Below are 24,553 nucleotides of genomic sequence, written 5' to 3' on the forward strand. Positions count from 1 at the left end.
GCACAACTTCTAAACTTTGCACAAGGGCACAAAAGATTTATTGTTTATTTTAGTGTGCCTATTACATAACAAGTTTTCTGTAGTGGTGAAACCTGTTCCTTTCTCGTGCTTTTGCTTTTTATGCTGTCATTCCAGTCCTTCAATGACCCCATCCTTGTGGTCTGGGCAGTACGGCTTCATGGATCCCTGGTTCTGGGGGCAGAAAGTCCTGGGATTGAATCTGAGCTCTCTCACTTGTGAGATTTGTGATCTTGCGCATACTGTTTCACCTCTCTGTGCTGGTTTTGTCGTGAATAGAATGAGGATATTAAGGTTGTGAGGGTGAAATGAAATACCATATAAGGTACCAGCACATAATAAACAGCCAGTAAGTGGTAGCTGGTAGTTACTGGGCCCAGCTTTTATCTTCTCAATAATTCATTATCTAACCAAAGAAAAGTACTAAAAGGCTGATGACCTCTAAACACTAGGGAAACAAAGAAGAATTAATTCTGTGCCAGGGTAGGCAGGCAGAGCTCATTTTACAAGAGAGATGCTGGGCCCAGGCAGAGTGCTGTCCCTGCTGAGGTCCCCATGCTATGTCTGGCTGCTCTGGAGTCACTCTAGTATCTTGGGAGCATCCCAGGCCTGGACCACACAGTTCCTGTGCCCCACTGGGGACCTTGGGAATATTATGCCATACTAAGCCTCTTTTCCCAAACGAAACTCGGGAGAATACTTCCCCGCTCATAAGGCTTTGTGAAGATTAGGTGAGATTATATTTATGAAGTACCCAGCATGTTACTTGGTGCATTGAAGGGGCTTGTTCCCATTTTCTGCTCATGAAGTTGTCAGATTATCTCAGAAGCCCTGTTCTTACCCAGAAAAAAAGACAGCTGTTTTCCATTCCTGTGGAAGGACAGGGAAAGATTAAAATGACATCATTCCATCCCAGTGCCTACCAATGCAGCTATTAATAACTTTGTTCTTATTCTGTGTAAACCATACACCAATTGTAGTTATACCTGACATTTCTTTTTTTTTCTTTTTTAAATTTTATTTTTCCATAAGTTGTTGGGGTACAGGCGGTGTTTGGTTACATGAGTAAGTTCTTCAGTGGTAATTTGTGAGAACCTGGTGCACCCATCACCCGAGCAGTATACACAGCACCATATTTGTTGTCTTTTATCCCTCGCCCTCCTCCCACTCTTTCCCCCCAAGTCCCCAAAGCCATTTTATCATTCTTATGCCTTTGCGTCCTCATAACTTAGCTCCCATGTATCAGTGAGAACATACGATGTTTGGTTTTCCATTCCTGAGTTACTTCACTTAGAATAATAGTCTCTAATCTCATCCAGGTCACTGCAAATGCTGTTAATTCATTCCTTTTTATGGCTGAGTAGTATTCAATCATATATATATATCTCCGAGTTCTTTATCCACTCGTTGATTGATGGGCATTTGGGTTGGTTCCGCGATTTTGCTATTGTGAATTGTGCTGCTATAAACTTGCATGTGCAAGCATCTTTTTCAAATAATGACTTCTTTTCCTGGGATTGCTGGATCAAATGGTAGTTCTACTTTTAGTTCTTTAAGGAATCTCTACACTGTTCCATAGTGGCTGTACTAGTTTACATTCCCACCAGCCGTGTAGAAGTGTTCCTTATCGCCACATCCACACCAACATCTACTGTTTATTGATTCTTTGATTATGGCCATTCTTACAGGAGTAAGGTGGTATCACACTGTGGTTTTGATTTGCATTTCCCTGATCATTAGTGATGTTGCATTTGATTTGCATTTCCCTGATCATTAAGGATTTTTTCATATGTTTGTTGGCCATTTGCGTATCTTCTTTTGAGAATTGTCTATTTATGTCCTTAGCCCACTTTTTGATGGGATTGATTGTTTTTTTCCTACTGATTTGTTTGAGTTCATTGTAGATTCTGGATATTAGTCCTTTGTCAGATGTATAGATTGTGAAGATTTTCACCCACTCTGGGTTGTCTGTGTACTCTGCTGACTGTTCCTTTTGCCTTGCCAAAGCTCTTTAATTAGATACAGCTATTTATCTTTGTTTTTATTGCAATTGCTTTTGGGGTTTTGGTCATGAAATCCTTGCCTACGCCAGTGTCTAGAAGGGTTTTTCCAATGTTATCTTCTAGAATTTTTGTAGTTTCAGGTCTTAGGTTTAAGTCCTTAATCCATCTTGAGTTGATTTTTGTATAAGGTGAGAGATTATACGTGACATTTATAACATTGACCCCAAAGTTTTACTGAAAATTTCCACTCAAAATTTTTCATATTAGATGGTCCTTGGTTTAGTTCAATATTGCACTGCTGGACCTGCCCTGATTTACATCTCCCAGTACCACTTTTGTAGAGAACAAGATGGGAGAACAAAACATTGTCCTAAGAGTATCAGTTTCTTTTTAACCATAAGGCATGGAACCCATTTTCCCTTAGAAATACAACTGTACTGTGCTTAGGTTCTGAAACTATACTGTGGCAGGGGGACAGCATGATGTCAAGGGAAGTACATGGGCTTTGGGCTCAAGTACTCCACACACTGCCCGAGACATAGTAGGTGCTCGGTAAATGTTGACTGATAGTTGTCCATATCCCTCAGTTTTTCCCATCTATAAAATGGGTCTGATTCTATAAGCTTTTTGTGTAAGTTTAATTTATGCTTGAAAATAAGTGTGTAGTGGTATTATTATGCCTTTTCTTCCTTAAGTAGAATAGCTGCCCAAATAATATAAGATGAATTTTTTTTAATACCCAGTCCAAAAATACCCATTTTCCCCTAATTGTTTCAAAACATACTTTTGGAGGTAGCTTTTTCATATTGAGAACCAAACAAGGTCCAGCCGCTCTGTTAAGAGAGTATCTTAAGTCTCTCTCTCTCTCCCAGCCTCTAAATTTTTTAAATAGATTTTATAATTGATGTTACCATGCCTCCTGAAAATTGCATAAATCATAAAGGTTCAGCTGATGAATAATCACAAATTAAACTCATGCTTGTAACACAAACCATTATGAGCTCTTCAGCAGCACCCCTTCGTGGGCCTTCCAGTCATTAACCACCCCTCCCCTCTTTCTGGTAACCACTATCTTGACTTCTAACATTATCAATTAGTTTTTTCTGTTTCTGAACTTAATAAAAATGGAATCATACAGTACATATTCTACTTTATGTTCAGATTTTTTTGCTCAACGTGTGTGTATGTGTGTGTCTGTATAGTTCCACCTAGCAGAATTGCATTTCATTGTTACATAGTATTCCACTGTTAAGACCACCGCAATTTATTCATTGTTCTGTGAATAGACATTTGAGTTATTGTAAGGTTTTCCTCCCTGATATGATCTGATACCATTTTAACATTCTTTTACATGTTTTTGGGCACATATATGAAGTGAGTCCATTTCCATTGGGTTTATACCTAGGGGTGGAATTTTTTGGTAATTGGACATGTATATGTATTCAGCTTTGGTAGACAGTGTCAACAGTTTTCCAAAATGGTTGTACCTATTCACATCCTCACCAGCACTTTGTCTTGTCAGTCTTTAATCTTTATTGTTTTGGTAGATGTATAGCAGTGTATTACTGTGCTTTTGTTTGCATTTCCCTGATAATTTCTGAGTTTGAGCATCTTTTCATTTGTTTATGGGCTATTATTGCCCACTTCTTTTTTGCATTGTCTATTGTATTAGTTTGGCATTGTTATAAGGGAATACCTGAGGCTGGGTAATTTATAAAGAAGAAGTTTATTTGGCTTATGGTTCTGCAGGCTGTCCTCTGCTTCTGGTGAGGGCCTCAGGAGGCTTCCAGTCATGACAGAGGTGAAGCGGGAGCAGATATGTCACATTGTGAGACATGGAGCAAGAGAGAGGGGAGGAGGTACAGGCTCTTCTTAACAGTCAGATCTTGCAGTAACAGAGAGAGAACTCATTATTCATGAATGGCTACACCAAGCTATTCATAAGGGATCCATCCCCATGACCCAGTCGCCTCTCCCCAGGCTTTACCTCCAACATTGGGGATCAAATTTCGACATGAGATTTGAAAGGACAAATATCCAAACTGTATCATCGGCTGTTTTCTTACTGATTTGCAGGAGCTCTTCATGTATTCTGAGTACAAGGCCTTTGTGGGGCGTATTGCAGATGTCATCTAACTGTGGCTTGCCTTTCTACTTTCTTAATGATGTCTTTTGATGAACAGACATTTCCAGTTTAATATAGTCAAATGTATTAATCTTTTTCTTTGTGTTTAGGACTTTTGTGTTCTTACATTCTGAAACTAGTTTTGATTTTTTGAAATAGTCTGTTGAGTAAGGTAGATGATGATACAGAAATAAAAATGTGTGCTGATTTTCAGGGATGGCACATCAACTATGCGTGCTTAGGTATTACTGAGCCTCATTTACTAATATGGCACTAAAGCTAAAAAAATCTAAACAGAAAACATTCCAGAAAGGCTTTCAGCAGGGGGAATGACAGTTTGGAATGGAAATGATAAGGTTGTCTCTCAGTGTAGTCAGTTATTGTATGGGATTTGTATAAATAGAAGTATATTAGAAATGATGATAATAGCTGATATTTTTGAGAAGATTGTTTGTGGGCCAGACCCGGTGTGCTAAGCATTCAATATGTGTCAGTTCAGTCCTCACAGCAGCCCAGTACTTAGGAATATTACTACCCCAACTTTGTAGACATGGAAACAGAGGCTGGGCTAGCTTAAATAACTTTCCCCATGTCTCAGAGCCGGGGCCTGAACTCTTGCTCCTAATAACTGTGTCATCCTGCCTGTCTGTGCTACACCAGGGAGATCTCTTTATGAAGTGTACTGCTGCTGCATGCCAGCAGCCCACACCAAATCAGGGTGTGAAACAGAAGCAATTTCATTATGCTCAGGGATTCTGTGGGTCGGTCAGGAATTTGGAAAGGACACAGTAGAGATGGCTTGTCCCATACGGTCTGGGGTCTCATCAGGGAAGGCTTGAAGGCTGGAAGTGACCCAGACAGCTAGGGTGACAGTCCTCTGAAGGCTGCCTCAGCATAGGCTGGTGGCTGTGCTGGCTGTTGGTTGGGCATCAGCTGGAACACATACATGATTTCTCCTTGTGGGCTTTGCAGGTCTGCTAGTCCCCAAAATGAGCTTCTTAGATAAGAAGTAGGCAAAAGCTGTGTTGCCTTTTATGACCTAACCTTGGCAGTCACAGCCCATCACTTCCACCAGAGTTACAGGCTTCAGTCTTTTTTCATCTGTAGGCATCGTGATTCTTTAGTCAGTGTGTTGGCTTGGGGAAAAACTTAAGTCTTTAGAAAGCTTCAATTTGTTTAAGGAAAATAGTGAAGGAGATGGTTTTATCAGGAGGAAAAAATATATATTTTGTTTTGAAGAGATGAACTGAAAGAGTTTGTTTTTCTCAGTGGCATAAAGATCTCTCAGGTTCATCACAAAATTTGAAGTGGCTGTTTTGTGGGGGCCTTAGTTATTTCTTTAAAAGCATAGAAAATGAGTTGAAGGTCATAAGATAAGCTCTATTGCAAAATTTCTATTGAAATCATTGTTTATGTGTTCAAACCAGACTCAGGTCACCCCAAATCTTGTAGGACATCCAGCTGCTTTTTTCCATCTAAGCCCTCAAGGCAGTTGACCTGGAAACTAACCTTGGTCCCAGGCCAGGAAAGTGGGGGTTTTTAAACCAACATCCTTATCTCCTTGGGGTTCTGAGACCGAAGTAACTGACTTAGTAACAGTGGGAGAGTCTGTAGAAAAATTCAGTCTCAGGCTTTTTATCCAAGTTATAAGAAGCCTTGGGTTTCTACATTGGCTTTCTTTGGGTTGCCAAAGTAGCTTCTTTGCATTGGGAAGAAATCATTTTTTATACAGATACAGGTTGGGTGTTATTGGTTAACATAGAAATTGTGCTGCTTTGGACATTCCAAAGCCTGGATCTAGCAATGGCCATATTTACAGGCCACTCTAGGAGTCCAGCAATCACACTGTTAGGGTGTTCACTTCTTTCCCCATGTCATGTGTATGACTTTGCCTTGGTAGACTTGAATAATTGAGTCCCAAATGGCTCTGTCATCAGGAGCATCCAGCAGTTCCACCAAGGAAGCAAAGCAGAATCGTGACAGGTAGTGTCATGATCAGTGTGCTCTTTTGTCAGTGTGGTTTCGTTTTGGTTTAAGACTTTTTTTGGCCAATGGATGGGGTGGGATAGGAAGGAGCAGTTTACCCTACGTGGAAATATGGTTGTTGCTGGTCTGTTGGTGAGGTGGTTAGAAATGATTTGTTAGACATAGCCTCTGTTTCAAAACATACTTTCTTTTTTTTGTTTTTGTTTTGTTTTTTAATACATGTTATTGTATATATTGGAGGTTAACAATATGATGTATAGGATGTAGATAGTAAAATGGTTACTATAGTGAAGCAAATTAGCATATCTATCATCTTACGTACTTTTTTGTGGCAAAAGCAGTTAAAATCTACTTATTTAACAAAAATTCCTAATACAGCACATTTTGATTACAGTCCTCATGCTGTGTATTAGGTCTCTAGACAAGTTCATCCTATATACTTGCTGCTTTGTATGCCAGAATCTTCTCTCCCTCCCCACCCCCAGCCCCTGGTAACCACTCCTTCCTTCTCTGTGTGTGTGTGTATTGGACTTTTAAGTAAGATTGAACAATATTTGTCTTTCTGTGTCTGGCTTGTTAGCATGAGGCCTCCAGGCCCATCCATGTTGTGGCAAAAGGCAGGCTCTCCCTTTTTAAGGCGGAATGATCGAGTATGTGTGTGTGCGTGCATGCATGTGTGTGCATGCGCGTGCACATCACGTTTTCTTTATCCATTTGTCCGTCAGTGGACACTTAGGTTGTTTCCATACCTTGGTTTTTGTGAGGAATGCTGCACTGAACATGGAAAGGCAGATACCTGGTGAGGTGGCGATCTCATCTCCTACACAGAAGAGGGATTTCTGGGTCGTGTGGTAGTTCTGTTTTTAATTTCTTTAGGAACCTCCATACTATTTTTCATGGCCGTACCAATCTACATTGTCACCAACAGTGTAGTAGGATTTCCTTTTCCCTACACCTTTGCCAACATTTATTCTCTCTTTTGTCTTTGATAATAGTCATCCTAACAGGTTATCATTTCCTAGTGGTTTTAATTTGCGTTTCCCTGATGATTAGTGATGTTGAGCACGTTTTCATATCACTGTTGCAGTTTTTATGTCTTTGGAGAAATATCTGTTCAGGTCCTTTGCCCACTTTTTAATCCAGTTATTTGTCCTTCTGCTATTGAGTTATAAGTGTTCTTTATAAATTTTGGATATTAACCCCTTATCGGATATGTGGTTTGCAGATATTTTTTTTGCAGTCCTTAGGTTACTCTTTCATTTTGTTGATTGTTTTCTTTGCTGTGCAGAAGTTTTTTGGTTTGATGTTGTCCCATTTATTTATTTGTGCTTTTGTAGCCTGAGCTTTTGGTATCATAACCAAAAAATCATTGCCACTGCAGCGAGATTTTTCCTTGTATTCTCTTCTAGGAATTTGATGGTTTCTGATATTCCATTCAGCTATTTTACCCATTTTGAGTTGATTGTTGTGGATGATGTAAGATATGGGTCCAGTTTAATCCTTTTGCATGTGGATATCCAGTATTCCCAGCATTTATTGAAGAGACTGTTCTTTCTCCATGATGTCCTCTTGGTGCCCTTGTCAAATATTCATTGACTGTGTATTTTTAGATTTATTTCTGGGCCATTTATTCTGTTCCATGGGTCTGCACTTCTGTTTTTATGCCCTTACCATACTGTCAAAACATATTTTCTATCATTTCTCCTTTTTCTGGGTACTACATGTACAGATCAGAGCCTTAAAAATGGCTGTTCCCAGCCGGGCGCGGTGGCTCACGCTTGTAATCCCAGCACTTTGGGAGGCTGAGGCGGGTGGATCACCTGAGGCCGATAGTTCGAGACCAGCCTGACCAACATGGAGAAATCCTGTCTCTACTAAAAATACAAAATTAGCCGGGTATGGTAGTGCATTCCTGTAATCCCAGCTACTTGGGAGGCTGAGGCAGGAGAATCACCTGAACCTGGGAGGGGGAGGTTGCAGTCAGCCAAGATCGATTGCACCATTGCACTCCAGCCTGGGCAAGAAGAGCGAAACTCCCATCTCAAAAAAAAAAAAAAATGACTGTGCCCCTCGGCCCAGGAACGTTCTTATCTCTGGAAAGGAAGGGGAGGCAATTGAGGTGAGGCACACAGGGAGTCTCAAAGGTATATTGGTAATGTTCTGTGTCTCAACTAGGAGTGTTAATTGTTTATTATTATTATTTTTTATTTTTTATTTTTTTTGAGATGGAGTCTCGCTCTGTCACCCAGGCTGGAGTGCAGTGGCGTGATTTCGGCTCACTGCAAGCTCTGCCTCCCAGGTTCACGCCATTCTCCTGCCTCAGCCTCCCAAGTAGCTGGGATTACAGGCGCCCGCTACCATACCTGGCTAATTTTTTATATTTTTAGTAGAGACGGGGTTTCACCATGTTAGCCAGGATGGTCTCAATCTCCTGACCTCGTGAACCGCCTGCCTCGGCCTCACAAAGTGCTGGGATTACAGGCATGAGCCACCGCGCCCAGTCCATTCTTTATTATTCTTAAGAAGTCTTGGGGGGGAAATGAACTCTATCCTAAAGAATAATCTGCAATGCATTTATATTGATGTGCAAGATAATTTGTTATAGCATTGTTTATAATGTCAAAAAGATCAAAAACATTCTAGCTCTATGCTACTTAGTAGAGTGGTTAAATTACAGTATTTTCATAGGATGGAACATTATACCCCATTGAAAATGCATAATTTTTAACTTGAGAAAATACTCATGGAACATTGTCAAATATGGATTAAAAATCTATAGTATGATTCTACTTTTGCTTCAGATCTACATATGTACATTAAAAAAGACCAGGAAGCTATGCAAGTAATTTTTTAGAATTTGTCTTTATACTTGCCTATATTCCATTTTTGTGCAAGGAATATAGATTATATAATCAGAAAAGGGTTTAAATAAAGAGAGAGTGTTTGCTGACCAGTTGAGTGGACAGGAATTGGCTCAGTAATTTAAACTAACAATCCATAAGCAAGGGGCTCTGATAGCATGGCAAACCAGATCACCCACAACGCTCCACATGAAGAAAAGGCGTTTTTTTCAGCTGTCAGTTCTGCAGGCCGAAAAGTTTGAGGGCCTGGCCCTGGCTTCTGGTGAAGGTTTTTGTGCTATGTCACAACATGGCAGAGAAGGTCAAAAAAGGGGGGACACGTGAAGAACGGAAGAACTGAGGGGCGTCCTGGCTTCATAACACCCCACTCTCAAGAGAACTAATTCATTCCAAGAACCAGTCCAGTCTTGGAAGAGCAGGAACTCACCCACCACCGAGAGAACAACACCAACATCCCATTCATGAGGGATCCACCCCCAAACACAGAAACCTCCCACTAGGCCCTGCCTCCCAGTACAGCCACATTGGGGATCAAATTTCAACGTTAGTTTTGGTGTTGATAAACAGACCATATCTAAACTGTGGTGCTGTGTGTCTTAGTCCCTTCAGGCTGCTATAACAGAGTGCCTTAGACTGGGTAATTTATAAACAACAGAAATGTGTTGCTCACGGTTCTGGAGGCTGGGAAGTCCAAGCTCAAGGTGTCAGCAGCTTTGGTGTCTGATGAGGGCCTGCTCCCTGCTTCATAAATAACACCTTTTTGCAGTATCCTGACATGCTGGAAGGGGCAATAAAGCTCCCCTAAACCTCTTTTATAAGGGCATTAATCCTATTCACAAGGCCTCTGCCCTCATGACCTAGTCACTTTCCAAAGTCCCCACCTCTTAATATTATCCCTTTGGGGATTAAGTTTCCACATAGGAATTTCGGGGGGGCACATACATTCAAATCATACCACTCACATTCACAAGGTCTCTGCCCTCATGATCTAGTCACCTTCCAAAGGCCCCACCTCTTAATACTATCCCTTTGGAGGTTAAGTTTCCACATAGGAATTTCGGTGGGGGGTGGGTCACGTAAATTCAGATCATACCACACTGTAATTTAAAACTTAGGAACTTTGAGAAATAAAATGTTTTGTCTCTTTGTAAGAGACTTATCGAGTGGTTTGAACAGTGCTTGCCTTCTCATTGTATCCTTTGCAGTCTAGAATGAGCATCTTTCCTATGCCTTTGGCAAGTGGTCAGTTGTCCTTTCTAAGTAATTGTCATCATCATGAAATGTCTCCAAGAGTTCCTTTAACGCAAACTTTTTGGCCGCCATAACTTCCTTCAGGAACTACATACCTCGTCATTAAATTCACTTTCACTAAGATCCTCTGGCTGCATATCCCAAGTTTTCTTCAGTGGCAGCAGTGTCAACATTCCTGTGGCCAATTATTTATTTGTTCTAGAATTCATTTACATGTATGTCTAATTTTGCTTCAAGCATTATCATTTTGTGGGTTTTTGATGCACTTTGATTTTGTTGGCCAGTTCCTCTCTTGTGACTATCCATTTTCGTAACACATCCTGCAGGTTTAGCATTGGGAGATAAGGATGCAGCATAACTACATGTTTTGCTGTCGGGAAGTGAACTGCATAGCACAATGACCAGTCACCAGCTTTGAAAGGCTTGCTTAGTCACTGGGCATGATGCATCTCTGTTTACATAGTAGACTGAAGAGCTGCCAGTGAAGTTTGTTCTCTGCAGTTACTCACAGTTCGTATTCCCATAGTAGTTAATAACTGAAATTTGAACCATCCTGTCGGGGGACTGATAATGTTTAACTAAGCCATAGTAACTGAAATTCATGCAGCTCGGAACCGTGCAAAGCAAGGAACACACACACACACACTCTCTCTCTTTCTCTCACTCATTGTTAGGCTTGTTCTTGTGTATTTTATTTTATTCCATTGCTGTTATAAATAGTTTTTTCCTTCTTGCTAGCATTTTGCTAGCATTTTAATATTGTTTCCATATAAGAAAGTTGTTGATCTGGACGGAATGTTAGTTTTGTGGCTTTATTGAGTTATTATTTGTAACAGTTTTTAATTTTCTATTGGATTGTTAAGGTATATCATTATATTATCTGCAAATCATTTTCTCATACTTTCCTTTCTATTTATAGCTTTTCTTTTTTTTTTTTTTTTTTTCTTGAGACAGAGTCTTGTGCTGTCACCCAGGCTGAAGTGCAATGGTGCAGTGGTGTTATCTTAGCTCACTGCAACCTCTGCCTCCCGGGTTCAAGAGATTCTCGTGCCTCAGCCTCCTGAGTAGCTGGGATTACAGGCACCCGCCACCACGCATGGCTAATTTTTGTATTTTTGGTAGAGACAGGGTTTTACCATGTTGGCCAGACTGGTCCCAAACTCATGACCTCAGGTGATCCACCCACCTCAGCCTCCCAAAGTGCTAGGATTACAGGCATGAGCCACCACACTCGGCCTATACCTCTTCTTTCTTTCTCTTGTCTGATTGTCCTAGCTGGTACCTCCACAACACTGCATAGCAGTGGGGATAGTAAATGTCCTTGTTCTGTTCTTGAACTTAATGGAAATGCTTCTGGTGTTTCCTAATTAAGCTTGATACTAGTTTTGGAGTTGAGAAAGTTATATTTTTATGCTTTGAAGAATTATCCATCTACCTTATTTTGTAGAGAAGTTTTATTAGGAATGTATATTGGGTTAGGTGCTATTGGTTTAAGTGCCTCCTGAGTATGGCAGTAGGAAATACACAGCTATACCCATGGAGTATATTTGTAAAAAAAAAAAAAATTAAATATGACCTTGAATCTAATGAAACATGTAGCTCATTGGTTCCCAACTAAGGGCTTTTGCCCCCTCAGAGGACATTTGCCGATGTCTGGAGACATTACTGCGTTTGTCACAACTGAGGGAGAAAGCGCTACTGGCATTTAGTGAGTAGAGGCTAGGGATGCTGCTGGACAACCTGCAGTGCCCCAGACAGCTGCCACAGTGAAGAATTATCTAGCCCCAAATGTCAGGAATGCAGAGGCCAAGAAACTCTTCTAGATCTCACTCCCAGTTCACAAGAAACATGAAGGACACAGGGACATGATAAACGACATCACCAGAAAGTCCTCAGTGTAGTCCATGCTGTGAGAGATTCTGCAAGACAGATGGGCCTGATATCTCCAACAGATACATGCATGAGGGGTGACGGGAAAGAAAGAAGAGATATTATAGATTAAAAGAGACTTAAGAGACTTACCAACCAAATATGAAATGTAGATCTCATTTGGATCCTAATTTGAATAAGACATGTCTGCAAAAATCAGGCAACTGTAAGTTAGAATACATGAAACAAGATTAGCAAAATGCCGACAATCAGTTAATTGAAACTGGATGGTACGGATTCATCACATTTTTATTTATAATTTTCCCTTTGTTTAATGATTTCCATAATCAGAAATTTAAAAATGAATATTGATTTTTTCAGATTTAGTCTCAGCAACACCAATGAAAATATGCCTTTTTGCTTCCAATCCTTTCAAATGGTGACTCATAATAATGAAGCTCCTAATACTGAACTGTCTGTATTCCTAGAATAAGCCTCCCCTAAAAGAATGAGCACATGCTGGTGCACAAATTAAAGTTTATCAACTGTGTTCTCAGAAGCTTTAAGTGCCTAAGATTTTTATACAAAGATGATTGTCAATTGTCAGAATTATATATTCTGCATAAAACAATAGAGAATTAAATGGAATTCCACCAATTCCATCCAATGTGAAATGCTAGGCAGCTTATTGTAACAGTTCATTAAATACTTTATTGTAGAAAGTTTAAATTATAACAGTAGCCTTCCATAATTCCAATTTTATAAAAATATATGTATTTTTAAATACTGAAAAATAGACCTCAAAATAATAATAATGGTTATATCTAGTGATAACGCTATGAGTGATTTTTATTTTCTTTTTTTTCCTATATATTTCTAATTTTCTACAGCGAATTTTTGAAATCAGGAAAAAAGTTATTTACAAAATTAAAGCAGTTCACCTATCACCCAAATCTTGGTTTCTGATACCTTTCTCCAATAAAAGAACTGGAGAAATTATCAGTCTAGTCTAGGACTGTGGTGGGGAATATGCAAAGTGATCCTGGAGCGTCTCAGATCCAGCATGTAAGGAAGTGCTTAAGAAACAAAACTTGAGGTGTGGCAGCAGGACATGGGACCCAACTACAGAGGCCCAGGGGGCAAGGCTGGAGGAGTTTGAGCAACAAAATAAATAGTGCAATACAGAATTTGCACCAATGTAGGGACCAGCCCCACATGATCGGTGGGTTTTTCTCCCTGTGTGCAGAGACGAGAGATTGTAGAAATAAAGACACAAGACAAAGAGATAAAAGAAAAGACAGCTGGGCCTGCGGGACCACTACTACCAAGATGCGGAGACCGATAGTGGCCCCAGATGCCAGGCTGCGCTGATATTTATTGGATACAAAACAAAGGGGCAGGGTAAGGAGTGTTGAGTCATCTTCAATGATAGGTAAGGTCACGTGGGTCACGTGTCCACTGGACAGGGGGCCCTTCCCTGCCTGGCAGCAGAGGCAGAGAGAGAGAGGGAGAGAGAGAGAGACAGCTTACGCCATTATTTCTGCATATCAGAGACTTTTAGTACTTTCACTAATTTTGCTACTGTTATCTAAAAGGCAGAGCCAGGTGTACAGGATGGAACATGAAAGCAGACTAGGAGCATGGCCACTGAAGCACAGCATCACAGGGAGACGGTTAGGCCTCCAGATAACTGTGGGCGGGCCTGACTCATGTCAGGCCCTCCACAAGAGGTGGAGGAGTAGAGTCTTCTCTAAACTCTCCTGGGGAAAGGGAGACTCTCTTTCCCAGTCTGCTAAGTAGCGAGTGTTTTTCCTTGACACTGACGCTACCACTAGACCATGGTCCGCTTGGCAACGGGCATCTTCCCAGATGCTGGCATTACCGCTAGACCAAGGAGCCCTCTGGTGGCCCTGTCCGGGCATAACAGAAGGCTCGCACTCTTGTCTTCTGGTCACTTCTCACTGTGTCCCTTCCGCTCCTATCTCTATATGGCCTGGTTTTTCCTAGGTTATGATTATAGAGCAAAGATTATAATAGTATTGGAATAAAGAGTAATTGCTACAAACTAATGATTAATGATATTCATATATAATCATATCTATGATCTATATCTAGCATTAACTCTTGTTGTTTTATATATTTTATTATACTGGAACAGCTTGTGCCCTCGGTCTCTTGCCTCGGCACCTAGGTGGCTTGCTGCCCACATCCCAAAGTATAAAATAACCACGTGTCCATACTGATGTATATAAATGGTTGAATAGGTGGGTGAGAATAGACACACCCCATGCAAAAGAATTCCATGTAATTGACGTAGATAACCCTCCCTCAAGGAGGCAGTTGATTATCCCAGCTCTTAAGTGTGGGCTGCACCCAGTGACCCCCTTCCCAGTGGTACACTATGGAAACCGGGTTGAGAAAGAGGAACTTGACCCTGGAGAAACCTGACCTCAGCCAGGGGAGGAAGGTCAGGGGCGAGTTCTCCTGAGAGTGGGATGTGGGGAGGATGGCCCTTTTCCTTTGTAGCCTTTCTCCCAAGAACCCATCAGCTCAGTCTAACCGTGAAAAAAAACAGCAGACAGCCCCAACCTGAGGGACATTTTACAAAATATCTGACCCATGTTCCTCAGATCTGTCAAGGGCATTAAAAACAAGGCAAGTTGGCCGGGCTTGGTGGCTCAGTGCCTGTAATCCCAGCACTTTGAGAGGGTGAGGCAGGCAATCACCTGAGGTCAGGAGTTAGAAACCAGCCTGGCTAACATGACGAAACCCCATCTCTACTAAAAATGCAAAAATTAGCCAGGCGTGGTGGCACACACCTGTAATCCCAGCTACTCGGGAGGCTGAGGCAGGAGAATCGCTTGAACCTGGGAGGCGGAGGTTGCAGTTTGCCGAGACCACAACGCTGCACTCCAGCCTGGGCACCAGAGTGAAACTCCGTCTCAAAGAGACAAGGCAAGTAGGAGAAATAATTGCAGTCTAGAAGATCTTAAGGAGACGTGAGGACTAAAAGCCATGTTGTCCTGGATGGGGTCGTGGAACAGAAACAGGATGTTAAGTACACACCAGGGAAATCCGAATAAAGTGTGGACTTCAGTTAATAATGATGTAAGGAACATTGGCTCCTGATTTATGGCAGATGTACCCCAGGAAGGTAACATGTTAACAGTAAGGGAAATAACTTTTCTATATATCTGTATCTATATCTGTAACTATTCTAAAATTAGAAGCCTTTTTTTTTTAAAAAAGGAAAACAGTAAACAATAGTTCATCACTCTTATTTTTAAAAGGTTGGAATAACATTAGAGATGTTCTATAGGATCAATTTGAGATTTCTGGCGTTTACTTTCTGACCCAGTTTTCTCAAAAATATGAAATTCTTGTTGCATAAGTCTGACTTGTCACTGGGGGATCATTCCAGATAAAGAATTTTCTGGTGAGGCCTCGGGACCACAGTCTGAATGAAAGTGAGGAGGCGAGTGGCTGAAGAGCCAGCATTTCGTGTCTGTTTCCCCTCTGCATAACATAAAAATTAACGTATGATAGCACGACATATGTAAAGTCACCTTGGTAGAGGCACTAGGCGGAAGGGAGTGGGCATCTCTTGGCTGGCAATGAGCTGGGTGCCCAGCCATCATGGTGCAGGGCAGTTGCCCTTCTCAAGCAACTGATCCAGAGACATTTGAGCAGGGGACTGTGACCACACTACAGTACACACCACAACCGTGTGACAGTCACAGATACAGACACTGAGTTTAATGGCTTGGGGGTGGAGAAGTTGCCAGCTGCCCACACTCTGATAAAGATGTTAGTGAAAATATTATAGATTTATTGAGGTTTGTCAAAAAATTGCTGCATCTCAGATATAAATGGGCAAAATAAAATGAATTAAGGTTAGGGTTTTTTTTTAGATAACCAAGAATAAAATGTAGTGATTTTGTTTTATTATGCCAGCTGTAATAAAGTCTTAAGGAGAATGCAGGCTGTAAAAGCTTAAAGAGAATAGGGGAAGAATTTTTTTAAATATTTAATGAAATGTCAAACATTTTACCACATTTTGAAGAAATAAAACATTGTAGATATAGCTAAAGCCTCACTTTCTTACTTCTTCACCCCTTCCTCCTGAGAGGTAACCCATTGTCTTGACAGTGATGTGTATCATTGCAGGTATTCGTGAATAACTTTTCTATGTATATAACATATGTATGTGTATATACATACATATGGATGTATTAAGTAATACATTCTGTTGGTTTTGGTGTTTTAACAATTTATTTAAATTAAAAGCTTAACAGATCTTTTTATTTTTCTTTTCACTGATCATTATTGACATTGGTTTCTGGTGCTAACTGTAGATCTCATGGGGGTTTTTTGGTGGTTGTTTTTTTTTCCACTTTGTAACATTCCACTATATGAAAATAAACCAATTTGTTTTCATATCCTTGTGGAAGAACAGTCACTGTGGGTTGTATCCTTTTTTGGTGTTCATGGCTAGGATGATTCTTGTATGTGTTTCCTTGTGAACACCAGAATTGTGGGACTACAGGTGTGTGCCACTTCAGCCTTAATAGATACTGCCAAATTGCTCTTCAGAGTGCCATACATAAAATTTGTACAGTTCCATTTTTCCACATCTGTGAAAAATCTTACCAGATTTATCAGATTCCACATTTTATCAGACTCACTTATCTTTGCCAGTCTGAGGGGTGTGATACATTTCCCTGATTGTTAGTGAGATTGAACATCTTTTCATATAGGTGAATTTATTAGAAGTTCTATCAAGAATTGCCTATTTAGGCCGGGTATGATAGCTCATGCCTGTAATCCTAGCACTTAGGGAGTATGAGGTAGGAGGATCACTTGAGTCCAGGAGGCCAAGGCTGCAGTGAGCCATGATTCCACCACTGCACTCAAGCCTGGGCAACAAGCAAGACCCTGTCTCAAAAAAAAAAGAACTAACTGCCTGTTTATTGCCTGTAAGTGGGCTGGTATTTCTTAGAGACCTTTGGCCTTGGACCTGATTGCTCAGAGTGTATGATAAAAGAATACAGCTGCATGCTATCACAAAGTTAAATTGGAGGTGGGTGAGAAAAAGAGTTTAGTCTTTGACCGTATTTAATTGTTTTATTTACTCCTATGCCGTTTGATTTTCTTTGTGCCTCGTTATTGCTGACTGTGTCTCTTACTGGTGTAGGAAAGAGTTCAGGTAAGTTATCTGGTTTGTTAGGTTTGTAATTAAGTATTTAACAAAAATGTCTTTGGAAAAGTGCATTTGCAGTTTCCTAAAAAGATGACAGTTTTTACAATACGACCCAGCAATTATGCTCCTAAGTGTTTGCCCAAATGATGACAACTTTTATCCTTATAAAAACTTGGGCTTTCCTTATAAAAACCTGCGCTTGCTGGGAAGCTGAGGCAAGAGGATTGCTTGAGCCCGGGAGTTTGAGACTGTAGTAAGCTATGGTCATGCCACTGTACTCCAGCCTGGGCAACAGAGTAAGGCCCAGACTCAAAAGCAAAACAAAACAACTTTGCACATGAATGTTCCTATCAGCAATTATTCATAATTGCAAAAAACTGGAAGCAACCAAGATATTGTTCAGCAGGTGAGTGAACAAACAAACTATGATACATCCACACAATGTAATATTACTCAGCAATAAGAATGATCAAGCCCTGAAAGACATGTAAAAACCATACATGCATATTGCTATGATTCCAATTATGTGATCTTCTGGGAAAGGCAAAACTATGGAGTCAACAAAAAGATCAGTGGTTGCCAGGGATTCAGGGGCAGGAAGGAAGGATGAAAAGGTGGAGTACAGGGCATTTTTAGGGCAGTGAAACTATTCATATGACACTGGAATGGTGGATTCATGGCATTATACCTTTGTCAAAACAGAATTGGCTGGGCATGGTGGCTCACACCTGTAATCTCAGCACTTTGGGAGGCAGGTGGATCACTTGAGGCCTGGAGTTCAAGACCAGCCTGGACAACATAGTGAAACCCCATCTCTACCAAAAATATGAAAATTAGGCAGGCGTGGAAGTGCATGCCTGTAATCCCAGCTACTCAGGAGGCTGAGGCATGAGAATCGCTTGAACCCAGGAGGCAGAGGTTGCAGTGAGCCAAGATCACGACAGAGCAAGACTGCACTCCAGCCTGGGAGACAGAGCAAGACTCTGTCTCAAACAACAACAACAACAAAAAAAAAACCCACAGAATTGTACAACACAAATAGTGGACCCTAATGTAAACTATGGACTTTTGTTAATAAAAATTTATCAATATAGATTCATCATTTATAACAAATACAGCACACTGATGTTAATAATGGGAGGAATTGGGTGCAGGGGAGGAGGGGTTATATGAGGACTCAGTTCTATCTGACCAGTTTTTTCTGTAAACCTAAAGGCATCTAAAAAATAAAGTCTATTAATTTTTCTAAAAATCTTTCATTGTTAAATTCAGATTTTACCAAGTGTACTCAAGTATGTGGAACAATTATGTTTTCTAATAGAAACTTTTTAAGATTATTTGTTTTATTTATGAAATCTAAATTGCTGAAGCTTTTTCAAGACGACTGCTTCCATTTTTTGTGGATCTATAAAGAATGCACAGTTCATGTTGAAAATCATTTCGTTCCTTTTTGCTTTCTCAATTAAGTAGTAGAGTGGTACAAAGTATTAATTGTGTAAGTTTTTCTTTGTGTGTATGATTAAATAATTTAGAGCAAATATTTTGCATATTACTACATCAAAAATCTTTCCAAATATTGTAATAACTAAAGTAATCTGGAATGTTTTCTTGATTCTTACTAATTCTTTATAATATAAAAGACCTTCTTTCATTGATTCCAGGACTTCCATTCTAGGACCTCTCTGAAATCAGTGTACCTCTTAGAATCAGTAACATCTTAGATTCAGTGAAATACGATATGTCTAATAAGGGTTCGGAGGAAGGGCTATAATAATTGTTACAGAATCATGATAATTTTTCACTGATGTTATGGGACCGTTCTGATTTTCCCTTGCCTGCCTGTCTTCCAGATGCTCTCTGTGTGGGTATGTGTGTAGCCATCCTCCTTCTTTGAAGTCTCATATGTGGAAACATGCAAGTGACCAAAATTACAACTACGAACAAGTAAACAAGGCTATTAACGACGCGATTTCACAAAGTGGCAGGTATTTCATCCTACCCCCTCCCTTTATTGCTATATGTAAATTAAAGCCAGGATTAAATCTACTAGTCCTACATTGTAGCCTCCTCACGGTGTGCTGTGTTTGTTTTGTTTTTAAGAGTTCTGGGGAAATCCCCTGGAAAGACTCAATTAAAGAGCAGTGAAGAGAGTACAGATCCCGTCACTGGAAGTTCGGAAAATGCGGTATCATCTTCAGAACTGATGTCCCAGACTCCCAGTGAAGTTCTGGGTACCAACGAGAATGAGAAACTGAGCCCTACAAGTAATACCTCATATAGTTTAGAAAAAATCTCCAGTCTGGCCCCTCCTAGCATGGAGTACTGCGTTTTACTCTTCTGCTGTTGTATTTGTGGTTTTGAATCAACCAGCAAAGAAAACCTCTTGGATCATATGAAAGAGCACGAGGGTGAAATTGTAAACATCATCCTGAATAAGGACCACAACACAGCTCTAAACACAAATTAGGTGGAATAATGACTCGAGCAGGAAAGCAGTAGAAGAGGATTCCTTCACCACAGTTTCACCTTTACGCTGTCAGACAACTTCCTGCCACAGAAGAAGTCGTTGATGTGATTTTTGAGGAAATGACAGATGTGACTTTGGAACCAAACTTGTAATAAAAGGAATTCCAAATGGACAAGCAGTAATGATATTTAAATATTTTGAGTGAGGGGGAGTGGGTCAAAGAGGAAGTAGAGGTGTAATCCTGTATTAACCCTCTGTCACCCCTTCTTAGTGTCGAGTGTATTTATTAATAAAAGCTTATTAGAGTGTAGAAATGCCAGCAAGAGTTAAGAAAGGGCTTTTCAGGAACTATTCTAAAAGTCATAAAAGGGTCACAGTCTTAAGCAGAGCTTAGTTTTCTTCTCACTTGTCAAATGCAGACTGTGAGGCCTCCAGTGAGAAATGGGAGGCAGTTCTGGGAGGGGTTTTTTTCAGTGTCACCAACAGAGTCAACAAGGAAACATAATTAGAGGGCTTTGAAATGATCTACTGAAATCCCTAAATTGATAGAAATTAATCATACTCAATCTAGGACGTGTTCCTTTACTCCTTAAAAAAGAAAGGAAAGATCTCTAAATTCAAAGCTAGATTGTAAATAGGCATTCAAGAAGTATTGTCTTAAATTTACGATGAATTTCTTGTGAGCAGAGGACGAAACAGGTGAATTCCCACCAGACTCAAACCAGATCTCAATTCATAGTAATGCTAAATCGTCTTGCGTGTTCTCAGAGGTTCTTTTCAGTGTCCGTCAGAACTCGGCATACTTTCTTCATAGTACGTAGACCTTCTAATACTCTGCTAAATGAAACCACGCTTGTTATCTGAAAGTGTGTGAAAGAAACAATGTATGAAAATTTACATTTGATCATCCGGCATTGGAAATAGTTTGAACTATTTCCAAAAATCCCTTAGGGGATGAGGGGTGAAATTTAAAAGCTCCTGAAAATGAGTACTGCTGTGTTGAGCTTTTCCTTCCTGGGGTGTATTAATTTAGTTATATTTAGCAGAAGAGGAATATAACCAAATGTGACTAAAATATAGCAGAAATTCAGGTTGTTTGTAAAAATTTTAATAACAAATAGCATTTGGCAAGTCTATAGGATTCTTCCTATCTGGAAATTCTATTTTGTTAGAGTGCGATAGGACATATGGAAAACCAACACAAAGTGCTTTAGCATTAAAACTCACCATCAAATAGATGTAATCTTATTAATTACACATTTTGTATTTTAATTATTTCAAGGAGTGAAGAAAACAGGGTGTTTTTGTTTTTGTAGTTCTGATTACTCATTTATGCATTGTTTTGTTTAAGTAAATTCTGCCTACAAGTGAAAAGGTCGGTGCGCTCTTCCGTGCACCATCCTCACGGTGCTATTTCCGAATATCTGAATAGTGATTTCTAACACCTGGATGAGGCTGTGACCGATCAGCTTGGAACACTGTAAAGGTTTTCGAATGGGATACACTGTAGGCACGTTTTAGGAAGTATTCTGTTCCTAAAGTCCAGGTATGATTGGATTAATATTTATAAAATTATTATTAGGAATTATTTAAGTGGGGCCAGGCATCTTGCAACATTTTCTGATTTTTTTTTTCTTTCTTTCTAATCTCATTTTGGTGATATTTAAACAAACATAAATGATCGTAACTTTGCAGCTTTTTTATTTAGGTAGCTTTAATTTATTTATGAAAGTTAATCCATTTCTGATATGTGGTTTTTAAAAATATGAAATGGATTTATATATACTATATTCCTCAAATCCACTGTATGTGGACTTATATTCATTTTCTCCTTTTTTCGGAATTGAAACATTTTAATTTCAAATTCAAATAAAACATTTAAAATGATTTCATTATTATTACCCATACTGTTGCCACTCATATTGTAAGTCAGTTTTTTCATTGCTGGTACAATGACTCAGTATTTCTTTATAAAAATCTGTTGTTCTGAAAATCAACAACCTTAGAAGGATTTTGTCTTACAAAATTTCCTTGGCTTTAGTTTTATATCATATTTAGAAAATAATAATGAAAACCATCCCCAAAATTTCAATGATGTGAATTTTTAAATTACCTTTATTTCTTTAAACTAATTCCATTGATTGTTACTTAAATTTTCCACCTGGAATCATGGATTTAAAATTTCCCCACCTCATGGGGAAAAAACTAACCCAGAAGTTCAAAACCTTTAAAGTTTCATCTGATTCTGGCCTTAGAATTGTCCTTAAAAGCTTTCTCCTGGCCGATAGGAGGAAGCATATATCAAGGAGGTTCTTTCCCTTCCCATTATCATTTTGTGGCAAGCCTTAAGTTAACAATGTGTCTACCAAGAACAATTGAGTTTTCTAAAAGTAATAATGAAGATTATGCAACTCTAACTGTAGAAGAGATAGCTATTAAAATAATCAGTAGCCTGGGCATAGTGGCTCACACCTGTAATCCCAATACTTCAGAAGGCCAAGGCTGGAGGACTGCTTGAGTCCAGAGGTTTAAGACCAGCCTGGGCAACACGGGGAGACCCTGTCTCTACAAGAAATTAAAAATTAGCCAGGCATAGTTGGCACGTGCCTGTAGCACCAGCTACTTGGGAGGTTAAGGTGGGAGGATCACTTGAGCCTGGGAGATAGAGGCTTGCAGTGAGCCGTGATGGCACCATTGCACTCCAACCGGGGTGACAGATGAGGTCCTCTGTTTACCCTCCCCCCCCAAAAAAAAAATTCAGTAGGAATTCCTTCATAGAATAACATGTTATTTTTTGGTATTGACTTATTATTAGACAGAGCTCATAGTATTTGTTTTCTGCTCCGAACACTTAAAAAATACTAAGACGTGATAGTGAAAATAGCTTTGAAAAGAAACTACATATGGCAAAGGTGGGGAGGGGGGAAGATGATGCATTCTGATCAGTATAAAGAATACTTTTCAGGGCTCTATCATTTTCTCCCTTTCTCTAATCATCCAGAATATGGCGGGTGTCCCAGTGTTCAACAGTATCATGCTAATATTCCATTTGATCGGTAGTCCAAGTTCTTTGGCCAGATAGTGCAATGTTGTGACACCGACTGAAGCCTTTGTTCTGGATCTTTCTTCCTATTGAAGGTGGCTGCTGGTGGCTTCATAATTTTCTGGTTTTTTTTCTCACAAAGTAAATGGTGGGCATCCATGTTTACATTGCACCTTCCCGTGCTGTAATTGGCTTGACAAAGACAAGCAGGCTTCTCTGTTGAGACTTATTGTGTTTTTAGTTTTCATAGACACTTATTTAATCTTTTTAAATTGTACAGCAAGGTGCTCTAAGTAATATTCGATAAAATATATTTAATAGAAATTTGCGTTTGATATTCATGAACATGAATACATGTATTTTTTTAAGAAATAAGTATTGTGTAACACTATGGCATTGCTTCTATAGCCAAAGTATAAAAATTTCTGGAATACTGACATGTAAAGACTACAGTTAATTCTGACACTGTATCTTATTAAAATAGGATGATTTGCATTTTGTAAAATTATCCTGCACATCGAGCTGCATGCCTTAAAGCGGAAACTCTAGGACTGTGTTCATGGGAGAGCAGTTCATCTGTTCAGAACAGTGAGGCAAGGTCTGTAGTGCTTCTTTAACTACCTTTGGAAATACTGTACAATGTTAGAATAATTTATTTTGCTTTACAGGAGTTTGTCATGTATTGACTTTAATATTGTATTTTGGTAATAAATTTTTTGTTAAAAAAAACTTGGCTCCAAGTTCTGTTAACCACAGGTTGTGTTCATTCTTTTCCTGGAAATGATGACTTTATTGCTTAGAAAGTTGTAAATAATTAAAAGCTTCCCAAGAGTTAAATGAAGGTTATGATGACTCTTGATAACTTGTTAATCTGTTGCTGACTAGCATTAGACTGTTACATGAAGATAAACTGAATAAGCATTTAGCTTTTTAAATCATTTTAAAAATTAAGTCTAATTTTGAAGCTTTTTTCCTTGCTACCCAGTTCAGTTTCTCTTCCAAATGTGACACGCTTATATGCTTTCAATTCTGATATAGTCAAAGTGCTAAAGACTAGTTCTGCTATTGACGAAGGAATTAGCATTCCTTAGTGAAGGCCAAAAACTACAGTGATATGTTCACACCTTGATCATTCTGTCGTCTATACAGACAGCTATTGACATATTTGTTGCATTGACGAAGCTAACATCATCTGACTGTATCGTGGGTCTGGTTATCCATTTGTGCCCTAGAATCCTGGGCCACCTCAGTTGAAAGTGACCAAGGCCAAATATTTCGTCCCATGCTTCCCAGGGACAACATAATCATATCCCATCTTTGAAGAACCCAATCTGAAACTGTGTCACTAACCTCCAAATTAGAGAATCCGAGCATGGAAGTTCTAGAACGTATGGTCCAGTGTGGCAGCCACTATAATATCTAAGTGTAAAATACATAGCAGTTGCAAAGACTTAGTACAAAAAGAATGGAAATGTATTAACAGTTTTTTATATTGATTACATGTTGAAATGATATTTTGGTTTAAATAAAATATTAAAATTAGTTTTACCTGTTTCTTTAGCTACTAAACAGTTTTAAATTACATATGTGGCTTACATTATATTTCTTTTGGACAGCGCTGGTACAGAAGAGAGATTAGCAAACTAGGACCCTCTCTTCAAAGCCAACCTGCCACCTGTTTTGGCAAATAAAGTTTTATTGGCACACGGCCATGCTTGTGTGTGTACGTA

The 24,553-nt window shown here is 39.5% G+C and overlaps 1 protein-coding gene across 2 annotated transcripts in view; it reads left to right on the plus strand.

The window, feature by feature from the left end:
• The window catches only part of ZNF507 (zinc finger protein 507), a 40,683-nt gene extending 19,011 nt beyond the window's left edge, over nucleotides 1-21,672 (plus strand). For both annotated transcript variants that reach the window (XM_034944213.3, XM_034944212.3), the window contains 2 exons: nucleotides 19,164-19,298; nucleotides 19,414-21,672. In XM_034944213.3, coding sequence (XP_034800104.1) covers nucleotides 19,164-19,298; nucleotides 19,414-19,780 — 502 coding nt within the window. In that variant the 3' untranslated portion in view covers nucleotides 19,781-21,672. The remainder of the gene's footprint in view (nucleotides 1-19,163; nucleotides 19,299-19,413) is intronic.
• Nucleotides 21,673-24,553: the final 2,881 nt, after the last annotated feature.

This window comes from Pan paniscus, chromosome 20, assembly GCF_029289425.2.
Source record: "Pan paniscus chromosome 20, NHGRI_mPanPan1-v2.0_pri, whole genome shotgun sequence".
Classification (NCBI taxonomy): Eukaryota; Metazoa; Chordata; class Mammalia; order Primates; family Hominidae; genus Pan; species Pan paniscus.